General features: G+C 39.1%; 1 protein-coding gene across 2 annotated transcripts in view; it reads right to left on the reverse strand.

Moving 5' to 3' along the window:
• The window catches only part of PDE3A (phosphodiesterase 3A), a 302,683-nt gene extending 291,329 nt beyond the window's left edge, over positions 1–11,354 (reverse strand). The window contains exon 1 of one of the 2 annotated variants that reach the window (XM_060166751.1): positions 10,416–11,354. In XM_060166751.1, coding sequence (XP_060022734.1) covers positions 10,416–11,354 — 939 coding nt within the window. The remainder of the gene's footprint in view (positions 1–10,415) is intronic. The other variant, XM_060166752.1, reaches the window with a different exon arrangement.
• Positions 11,355–11,719: the final 365 nt, after the last annotated feature.

The raw sequence follows: 11,719 nt of genomic DNA on the forward strand, positions 1-11,719 counted from the left end.
ACTAGATGGACCAAAAAAAAAAAATTGACTAGATAAACTAAAACCTGTCATTTCAATAAAACCTTGTGAACTGTTGATTTTTAAATTCCTCTGGACTCTGAAGTATGCTACCAAACTTCTAGATTATTCAGCACAATTGGACTAGCGCTACAGTTGGATGACATTTGAAATAAGCTAATTTCACAAAGTCATCTCTGGACGCAACAGGCTCAAATTATATTTTGTAACTGAGCACAATTAAAAGGTTAAAAAAAGAGATAGTATTTACTTTACATTAGACTTTTCAGAAAATGCGATTGAATAAGAACCTCTAATAGGATACAGACAGACTGTAAAAAGGTGTAGCTGAACACCTGCCAACACTTTGTGGAAAGTGACAGAACAAATAACGTCAAAGTTGATACTTTCTCAATTAATGTATTAGTTGCACGTGAAAGACTTGAATTTTTATTTTTCTGAAAAATGTACCCTAATTTCAGAGACCTTTCTAAAGTTCACACCACAGTGATCTTGGTGGTGGCTTTGGTTATTTTCAGTTGGAAGTGAGCTAAAAATAAATATCTAGGACTCATGCTGAACGTGGGATTTCCTACCATGAAAGGCACAGGCAAATTCAGCCCCTTATCTGACACATGGCAGAGAATATTTTTAAAGTAATAAAAGTACAAACATTAAAAATGTAAGTTCACAGACTAGTGAATAGGCTATTTCTTTTCTTCTCTATAAAAGTTTACTTCAATGGGTTTAATCACTAGCTCAATCTCAGGAGATTAGGGGGATAAATATTTCAGATTAAAATCATTTCTTTCTTTTCTATCCATTTATTCCGCCCGTTAGCGCCTACTGCAAGCAAGGCACTGGGCTGAAATTTTCTAAAGGAAATACTTATGGCTGACACAAGGAGACCAAAAATGTTGATTCCTTTTATAATGAGAACCGTTGTGATGTGAATCTGACTTCTTCAGTTCTTGAGCCTAGAAAGCAAATGTTCAAGGAAGCCTAGGCAACTCAGGTGCCTCTCCCAACTTCCTGGGAGACTGCTGCTGAGTCGGGACCCCAAAATACTAACTCGCAAACAAGGGGATGTTTCACTGCCTCCTGAAGACCATTTCCTAAGCAGACCTGTTAATTCCATCCTCTAAAATACTTAGTTTAAAAATAAGAACGATTTCCTTTCCCTGTGCTCAACCTAGTTTAACAATGTCCAAAGGAGGCTGACTTCACAGGAGTCACCACAAAATAAAACATCCCCCCCAAATAATACTGCTCTGACTTCAAACTTCCATTAGGTTTATTTAAGTGGATTATACCTGAAGAGGAGGAAATACCTGCCACAAACATAGCATAAATATTCAGTTATTTCAACTTACTTCAGAAGGTGGGAAATTTCTATTCAAATCCTATTAAATCAAAACCACAAGCTTTTTGCATAAAATTATTTCAATATTCTGACAAGGTACTGTGGGGTGTAGGGGCTAGAAAGGCATTCCTTAAATTTTTAAACACACTCTGACTGAGAAGAATCTATTATGTTAAAAAATAAACATGAAATAAAATGCATTTCTTGGAAAAAAAATATATACATACACACACATACAGTACATTGTCAGAAGAGAAGACTGGCCAAAAAAAAAAATTACAAGACCAACCTCTACATTAATTTCAAGCAATTTCAAAATTAGCCGGGGCAAATGACTAGTTACTTTCAAATACAAACTCTTTCAAGTAACAGTTACGATTACTATGGCATTTTACTCTCCAGCTAGCTACTTCAAGAAGTCTAAATGAACCCAGCTTCACCAGGAGTGAGATTGAGTCCACATTATTTCATTTTAGACCAATGTGCTTCTTTGTATATCTAGATTCTATTACCTTTGCTCTTTCTAGATTATTTCCTAAGTGATATGTAAAAACCTATATATCTCACTATTTTTATTCTCTAATGCAAATATACATAATAGATCTTGCTTTAAAAGGGAGAAATTTATGAATCAAAAGTCATCATAAAGTCATTTATAAGTTTTGATTTATAAGTCAAAAGTCATGATAAACATCACACAGATATAAACCAATATATGCAAAATAAATGCACACTTTAAAAAATAATTCTATACATCTGTGTATATAAAGGAACATGCTATATTTAAAAATTGTTTTCTCATCACTTCTCGATGCAATATTGGAACGATGACTACAGTTCTGAATTCATAGAGCTTGGGGAAAGGAGATGGAAGGAAGGTGACATTTAAAAGTTCTTCTTTTCCATCTGTACATTTTTTTGAGTTTACCCGGCAGTTTGAAATCACACAGAGCTTCAAAAGCCACCTAATCTCAATTCCTACTTTAGAATTCCACACTATCAAAATCTCCAGTCCTCTCTATACACAAAATGGAAGCATTTTCCTTTTGTATATCCATGAGAGTGGTGTTTACATAAGCAATAGTGAAGAAGCATCAGCCCTTTACAGACACTGTTAGAATTTTCATCCATTAAAGCTACTAGCCAGTTTGCGGCTTTAGTTTCCTAAGTTACCAAGATACGACCTGCATTACAAACATAAGCACTTTCATTTCTAAAGAGACATTAGATAACCCAATTACAGACTAATCGCCATGAACAAGGCTGATCACGTGTTCACACTGTATATATAAGCCATCGCTGTTAACTAATCACACTTCGAAAAGCAAATTCATAATTAGCTGGAAAACCTGATTCTGTGTTACAAATCAAGTGAACAGAAAGCTTCCTTATTTAAGGGCTCTGTTAAACTCCCGCTCCAATTAAAATCAACATATTTTAAAATATGTGCAATAATGAGAAATGAAGAAAAGAGGGAAAACAGACTGACGTGCCAACTATTAGAGTGGTAAGTGGTACAAAAATGCACTATCAAGACTACATACAAATGTGAACAGTTGTATATTAAGTGATATCATTAAATCTACATGGATTTTCCATTAGACCAGAAGAGGTGACATTAGTATTCAAGCACTTCACCTCTTTAAAAATGTCCCAAAAGGTAGCCAGTAGCCACATGTGTCTACCAAGTACTTGAAATGTGGCTGCACCAGATTGAGATGTGCTGTAAATGGAAAACACACACCACATATTTAGACTTCAGCACAAAAAGCAGAAAACAAAATACCTTGCTTTTTTATATTGATTTTCTGTTGACAGGATATAATGGATTAAGTTCAACAGTTATTATCATGCATTTCACCTGTTTTTTTTTTTACTTTTTTATAAGGCTACTAGAAAATATAAAATTCAGTACTTTGTTATATTTCTATTGGACAGCGCTTATCTACAATGTTTACAGGACTGTTTTCATCAAAGCCACTGGGTGACACTGTTTCTCCACTAAATTGATGCAACCAAAGCAATTTCCTGGCAGAGGAAAAAGTCTTGCACATACACGTACACACACACCAACGGACATCATGTGCTCTTATAACTATTCATATTCTTAGGAAGAAAAAACATGAATACATGTAAGTAACTTCATCACTATCTTAGCAGGACTGGCAAGACTTAAAATCTGTAATAATCCTTCCGATTCCTCAATAATAAGTGACAGCTCTAATCAAATCAAACAGACAGAAGCTGTTTCGTTTGTGACTTTTCCCAAATAGCTTTCCATCTTCTAGATGGTAATGTTCTTCATGACTTCTAATATTACACCCTATTTACTTACATTTTAACAGATTCCTACAGAAACCATGCAAAATAATTTAGGTGAACAAAAACCACCAGCTGTTTCTGCTAACAAAGAAATGCTTTACCCATGTGCAGATGACTTTTCAAACTGAAGTCTGAAATCCTGAACATTTTTAAATCAATTTATTGGAAAACTAAAATGAAAACCGAAATCAATATTTACACCACCATCACACACTCTTCTTTGATGAGATAAAGAGTCTACAAAGTAGGACTCTGCAATGCAATTGGCATTCGTTTCTGGGACAAAGTCCTGATGAATACATTCTGAAGGCTGCCTGGTAGGTGACCAGAAAATTCACTGTAAGGGCTCGAAAGAGTTTTGTGATATGTGTCTTCTAAATGGGTTTTACTCAATCTTCGAATTCTGAATGAGAATTTAGAGTTGAAAATTACAAATGAAACGTAGGCTTAAAATGATCTGCCTTACTCCTTTCCTACTCTGTTCCCCCAGCGGCAGATTCAAGTCCAAGAGAGAATTGGATAAAAGCCAACATTTTGCCGCAGGCTGCCACATACTTTTAACGGGCTCTCCCTCAGTTTCCTTTTCTCTAAAATCAGACTAATTCTAGTCTCCTAACTACAGCCTGCACAGAATTAAGCATTTTAAGATCGCATTACAACAAGTTCCTTACAGCCATAGACTACCTCAGGCTAGGAGAACCATCGTTGTGGTACCTTGAGGTATAACATGTCCTAAATCCTATCATAATTTTACCTGTATTTCAGAAGTCCTATTAGTGTATACTAAATTAATTTCCACTTCAAAGAAACAATTCTCCCTTGTCTTCAAAACCTAAACCTGCTCAAAATCTAAATAAAACATTTATATTTAACCATTATGTATTGACGACCTTCTGAAAATCTGTGAAAATATCAACATTTTCCCCAGAAAAATGAACAGATTAAGTTTTACATAAAATTTCACAGAAGCGATGAACAGTTCTGGATCTAGATTTAAAACCTGCTCTAAGCTATTGTATGCATTTCTTCAACGATTAGCTAAGAGGTCATTTAGATGTTTTACTGTGATTTCCCCTTTTCTTATGTTGATGTCTCATTACCCTAACTAGGCTCTAAGCTCTGCAGAACTAAGCTGCTACATCATACCTGTGTGCAATCTATATGCTTTCTAGCACAAGGCTTAACACACAGACAAAAATATGTTGATACGACTTTTTATAGGTTCACTGACCAAAAACTTTTATGAATAACATTAGCTAAGGATAGCATCTTTTAAAATAGTGTACATTTTGGGTGAACACGTATGACTAATATTTTCAACAACTGCTATCTGACAGATCTTTCTCTGAACTACAACTTCTGCATATCTTTAAGCTTTTTCCCCCCAGAGATCAAACCTGTGTATCTTACGTTGACAACAGTGCAAACGCACATTCTCAAGTGCAAAGTTAAGACCATTCCCCAGGAAAGCCTTACGGAAAACAAAAGCAAACAAAAAATACTCCTTTCAAAAATACTACCAATAGTAAAAGTATATACTGATAGGTAATTCCTACAAGGATTTAAATTTCTATGTAAAGGAAGTAACGGTCATTTGAATATTAACAGAGCACAGATTTAGGTGCAAGAATATGGAGGTGTCTGACTGGCTCATTCTGAATTCTTTGATAGAGCTTCGCTGAAAACATGAATGTAGAAAACAAACGCAAATTGAGTTTTCAATCTAATATATTTGAGGCTTTTTTTCTCAAGACACAATTATAAATATCACACTCAGAAGAGAAAGGGGAGGCGGAGACTCCATGGAATAGGAGACACATGGCCAATGAAAACAAAACGATTCACCAGAAACACGCAGGATTACGTCTAATTTCGCAAAGCTCAAGAAACTTGCCCCATGCAAAAAAGGTTTTCTGAAAAATCCAACTCCCACCCCTAAGCCCCAAATAAACTCATTCTTTTGCTAGATTAAATATGCCAAGTTTTCAAGGAAGTCCACATAGACTCTGCTGGGCTGTTACTAGCACAAACCCTATTAACTGAAAATCTTAAAATGTCATATATATTCTAATTTTGAGGCGCATAAACATCCTACTTCAACATAATAAATGAGAACTTATTGAAAAGGGAAGTGAGATTAAATCTGGTGAGGCCTTTATTCACCTAGAGTCCTGAAGAGATTCTTCTCAGAGCTGTATTTCCTAACAGACTACAACAAATTCACACAAATGTCACTACAGATCTAATGAATGTTTTTTCATGCCAGTGTCACTCACCCTTGCCTGCCTGCACCCCTCCCCTCCAGGCTTTTCAAAATGTATTTCATACACAGAGTCACTGTTCTGGTTGTTTATTTAATTAACATGACAGCCCAGCATACACAGCATTTCTTTCAGTTCTACAGTTTTAACTTTTTTACACTTTAGGCTCAATACAGAAAGAGTAAAATTACTGTTTGCCTCCTTCCAACCTCTGTAAATTTATATAGATTCACTAACTCTTTCTGTCAAAACAGTTTTTCAGTATGCCTTAAATGTCTATATTCACAAAGTAAAAATCACAATTTTGTCCCTACACACCAAAAAATTCTTCCCTCACCTTTCCCAAGGGATGAGAAAATCTTGTTTTTCCTTTTCAGGGTTTTCAAAAATTGGCATTAATTAATTTTAATTCTGTCAGCAGGTAATAAATAATCAATATTGTTCTTTGTATAGCCATGAGCAGAGTTATACTCCTGAAATGTGACAGAAGCTACAATTGAATTAAAAACCCATGGCTGTTTTGGAAACTTATTCAATTTGAGAAATGTTATAGTATCCTGAAATGTATTTAGGAGTTTAAAGGACAACACATTCTGTATTTTCAGAAGCAATCTATACTGTAAATGCAAGTAAGTTATACTTTTTACAATGATGTAAGAAGGCCTACCGTATGCCTACCATTGAAAACTATACCTACTACTATATTCTACTACTTTTGTTTTGTTGTTGGCTTTTTTGCTTGAAAATACCTTTCTTACATCACTGATGAAAAACTTGATTCTACTTTTGATAACCAACCACTAGACTCTTGCAAAAACTGCTACATTCCTACAAAAATCTGCTAAAGATGTTTTTGCTAAAGATGTTTAATTGACAGCTGTAAGGACTTATGTCTGGGAAACTCCTTTGGTTTTTAATTACACAATGTGAAGTATACAGCTGTACATTTCTGACTGATACTGTACCCATCAAAGAATTTTGTCATGAAGTGGTAAAACTGCATTAACAGTGAGAGGCGTACAGCTTGTGTTTATTTTATGTGAAACCATAGGCAAAGATATTAAATTCTTCTTAATGTGTAACTAAAATAAAATGGCATTGGCTTGGAATCTTTCTTAAATCAATGTGCATGGTGGTCCCAGTAATTAGAGGGGAACGTCTGGCCAATTGCATTCTTTGATGTATAAGGAGAATAGAGAGACATCCCTTCAAATACAATTTCCAAGTGTTAAAAATTGCTAAATTAAAATTTTATGTTTAAAACTAACACATTTATTAATCATGCATAATATCTAATAATTCAAGAAATTCTAAGGACCTTAGAGGTCAGAGGGCACAGTGATACCTGCTCAGGGATGTGAACATCTGCTCAGGAAAGATACATATACCTTAATGGAACCATCTGCCTTCTTAAACAAAATAGTACAGTTTGACTCACTGTTCTACAAAATCTTGAGGATACTGGGCTGGTAGGATTGAACTAAAAGCCATGCAAATGTTACCAACTTTGTTCTTTCCCGAAGTAGATACCTTCACTTGCATCTCACAGATACACCCCATGTTCCATTAATTCTGGGACTGAAGACTAGATCTATTTCTCCTTTCTTTGGTTGAAGCCATCTTTATGATCAACGCTGCAAAACTCAATTCTATATGTAATAGCTGATCTACTGTCTTCAGTATGGTTGGGGAAGGGAGAAAGGGAGTGAGGGAGGGAGGAAGGGAGGGACAGAAATCCATCTGTCATTTGGTTTGCCTTATGAAAATTTTATCATCTATTCTCCTTGACCTTTTAGAATTGAGTCATTGCAGAGAGATAGTTCCCAAGCAAGTGGCCACTATCATTCATCTGGAAAAGAAAAGGCTGGAATTCTCTCACCTTTAAACCTCATAACGAGCAAGGTCCAAATAAATTCTCAAGAGGCCGCTGCCAGCCTGTGTTTTATGTCCTCACACCTCTACTTAAAATTCACTTGTTGCCTGCCGATTGTCTTAACAGTAGATGTTCTTTCAGAAAAGAACTCCTAATCAGGTAGCATTCAGGCCAGTGTTACATATGTGTTTTATAATTATTTTGATTCTTGACTTCATAAAGCATGTGGACGACAGTGGTACACTTTGCACCCTTAATGAGAAGTTTGTTTCCTTGTGATAAAACAGATAAGCCAATTACTATATAGCTCCTGAACTTTTCACACAGGCTGACGTATGAGATATCGCCCTGTCTTATAAGATCCTAGTGCATATTAGTTCCCACCCACCCCCAACAATTATGCTCAGCAACAACTTAAATGGGTCATATATAAAAACTAGCCTTAAGTTAACACGTACACACTCACCCATGCCCTCATTAAAACTTCCAGTAAATAAATTTCTGCTAAATGGAACCTTGTTTTCCCATCAACCATAAGAGATAGTCTCTCACTTTAGAAGAGTCTTCATAAACACAGGCTTTAAAAAAACAGCAGCTAAGAAAACTGACCAAAATAGATTACAAATATACATTTTCAACAGAAGTCATCAGCAAAACACGTAAAAATGCAAAGCTCAGTTATTTCCTTACAAGTCTGCAGATGATTCAAATCCTCCATTTATCAATTCAAACCAGAGAAAACCAATAAAAATCTACAGGTTAATTAACGCTGCTGGTTAATTCCCCTAAACAACCTCTTATCTTAAATCCACCCTTAACTCCTGAACTTCTAAATGTTACTATGAAATTTCAGAAATTTAATTTCAGAGGCTAAACGATATTAATTTGGGGTCAAGTTATTTATGCTTAAATCACAGATTTGACTTAGAAATTTAGGTTAAATTTTGCAATGATCAGATCACATTTCCTTATAAGTTAAAGCAAAGTGTGTTCAAAAAATATTTAAACTAGCAGTGTTTTCATTTAAAAGACATTCCCTAGGTGACTTTAAAAAGAAATTAAAATGTTTTTTTTTCCCCTAATTGGTTTACCCTTAAGTAGACAGCTTACTTTATTCTGGTGATGTCCAGATTTCTACCAAAACTGAGTATCAGTCAGTGGCCTGTTTTTAACTTCACTCTTAGAGTAAGCTAAACCCAAGAAATATTTGCTTTATCTAAACGAAAAGCTAAATAAGTACATTTGTTTTAAAATAAACACAGAGACTATGATGCTGTCATCCATTCTGCTAAATAATGTCAAACAACCACATTCTGTGGATTCAACTCCATTTCAGAAACAAACTGGTCACCACACCATATGGTGACTGCTATTTCTTAGAAACACCCAAATGATTATCCACAGAATAACCTAAAAAGAAAAAGCTTAGTATATCTTAGGATACTCTCTCACTCCCTAAAGTCCTAATAGTACCACAGGTAGGCATAAATTTAAATGGGAAAAGTGTAAATTTCCACTTGCTGTACATAACCAGCTCTCTGCCATCCCTACCCCCAAGTGTCAAATCAGCTTGGAGTAGAGAGGCAAACACTGAGGTACTTCTTCTCAGATACAATCTGCTTTTAAAATTGGGATTTGTTCTTTTATACCCTTTATAGCAACTATACTCCATGGTCTCAAAACACTTAATGATAATAAGGAAACTGGTCCCCATAATTCACTAAACTTTTATTTGGTATAACTTCACTCATAATTCTAGATTCTTCCTCCTCCTTCCTGAAAGACTGATATTACCAGCAATTTAGAAATACTCCCCTGAATTAATGTTTCCTGTATAAATCCATTTGAATTTCTAAATATTCACTTAAGCATGTAGATAACTCAAGAGATACGTTTTCTGAAGTTGATACTAACAGCGCAGTCCATGATTCTGGCAAATTCTTAAGTTCAGACATATTGTTCCCCAAATTGAAGTTTATGATAATACAAAACACATGAGCATGTAATAATGTACGTCCCCAAATCACACTTAAAAACAAACTGGGCACCACCAAACGCAGTCTCTTCAAGTAAAACGTACTGCAAGACGAGAACGCGTATCAGCACCTCACCTTCAAGCATTCCTTGCTTTAACTGTAAAATATTTTTACTGACGTCCATAAACGTTTACCTGTCCCTTTAGAAGAAAGAAATTTTATAAAAAGAAACAGAAAGAAATCTAGTAAAATCCTCGTTTTAAAAATCACCCATCGCTTGAAACAATAATTAAACTTAATTCGAACATTTCTGCTAAAGGAGGAAAGCATGAGGGCAAGCCATACGCAGGTGTAGCAGATCTAAAAAGTTGGCCCAGCTGTGGAAGACCCCGCAAAGCTCATCTAGTTTTACTACTTATTCGGGTTCCTGTTGTTCAGGTTATAAAATACTGTGTGACAGGGGGAGAAAAACCCGCTAGTTTCCAACTAAGTCTGAAGTTAGAGCAGTTTTCTGGGCTATCTTTCCTTCTGTTCCCAGCGCTCAAATTCCCTCCACTTTGTGGCGGATCCCAGGGGGTTCAAGTTTTCCCGAGAGGTGAGTGAGGGGGGCTGCCAGCGCTTACCTGTTCCCTCGGGATGCAGGGCAGGGAGGTCCTCCGATGGGACTTGCCGCTGCAGCCCGACATCTCGGCGGACACCACGGAGCTGGACCGCCTCCTCCTCTTAAACACCGGGATCTCTTCCTTGGTCCCAGCGATTAGCTGGGACCCGAAATGCTCCCTCGGAGCCGCCCCCGTGGACTGTGGCAAAATTTGCTCCACGTACCTGGCCAGGAGGATCCCCAGCACTCCGGCCAAGTACGCCAGGTAAGGTCTCCAGGCGACCTTGAACCTCTCTAGGGAAATGAGGGCCACGGTCCTGACCGCGCTAGTCAAGGCGATCATGAGGACGCCCAGCCTCAGCCTCAGTACCAGCCATGTCGCGGCGGCCAAGCAGCTGAGCACCACCCCCGCGGCGGGGAGCGAGAGTAAGTGATCCTCCCCGACGCCCAGCCCAATCTGGACGAGCGCTTCCCCCCCGCAGCAGGCGGCCAGCAGCGCGACGGCCAGAGGCAGGCGCACCCCGGCGCGCTGGAGGTACAAGCCCATCCAGAAGAAGGCACACAGGAGACTGAAGAGCAGCGCCGAGGGCTGCAGCCAGGGGCCGAGCGGCGCGCCGCCCCCGGGAGCACCTCCCCGAGGCCCCGGGAAGACGCCCCCTTCTGCCCCGGGGGCCGCTTCCTCCTCCTCCTCCGCCGCCGCCGCCGCCGCCGCCGCCTCCTCACTCCGCTCCAGGTCACAGCCAATCTCTCCGCGGACCAGCCTCACCAGCAACGCCAGCAGAAAGGGCAGGGAGCCCGCGCACAGCGCCGAGGAAAGTTTCTGCGAGCGCCGGAGTAGCCGCAGCACCAGGGCGCCCCAGCAGCCGCGGCAGCCCGGGCCCCGGGGCGATGAGGGGGCCGGCCTCGCCTCTGCGTGGCCGGGCTTGGCCCCGACTCGGGCGGCCTCGCCCGGCACGGCCATGGTGCGCCCTCTTCGCGGAGTCCCCGAGGTCCCCCCGACGCCCCCACCCCGCCACACACACACACAGACACGCACGCACGCTCGCTTGCTCTCCTCCCAATCCCACCCTCGGAATCCCTCCTTCTTCTCCCAGGCCCGCGAGCACTGAAAGTTTCAGCTTTCGAATAACTCCTGGAGAAGGCTAGATGCTCCAGAGAGGAGCTTTCAAGTGAAAAGCTAGCACAGGCAGAAACGATCAGACTTCCTCTTTTTCTCTCTTGGAAAAGCTTGCAAAATTCTCCGCTCCACCCCCACCCCCCGACTTCTGTCCTCCGGGGTCTCTTCGGACTTCAGGGTTTTAAAGATTGCCCGAGGCGTCCTGCGCG

This window comes from Lagenorhynchus albirostris, chromosome 11 (assembly GCF_949774975.1).
Source record: "Lagenorhynchus albirostris chromosome 11, mLagAlb1.1, whole genome shotgun sequence".
In the NCBI taxonomy this organism is placed as follows: domain Eukaryota; kingdom Metazoa; phylum Chordata; class Mammalia; order Artiodactyla; family Delphinidae; genus Lagenorhynchus; species Lagenorhynchus albirostris.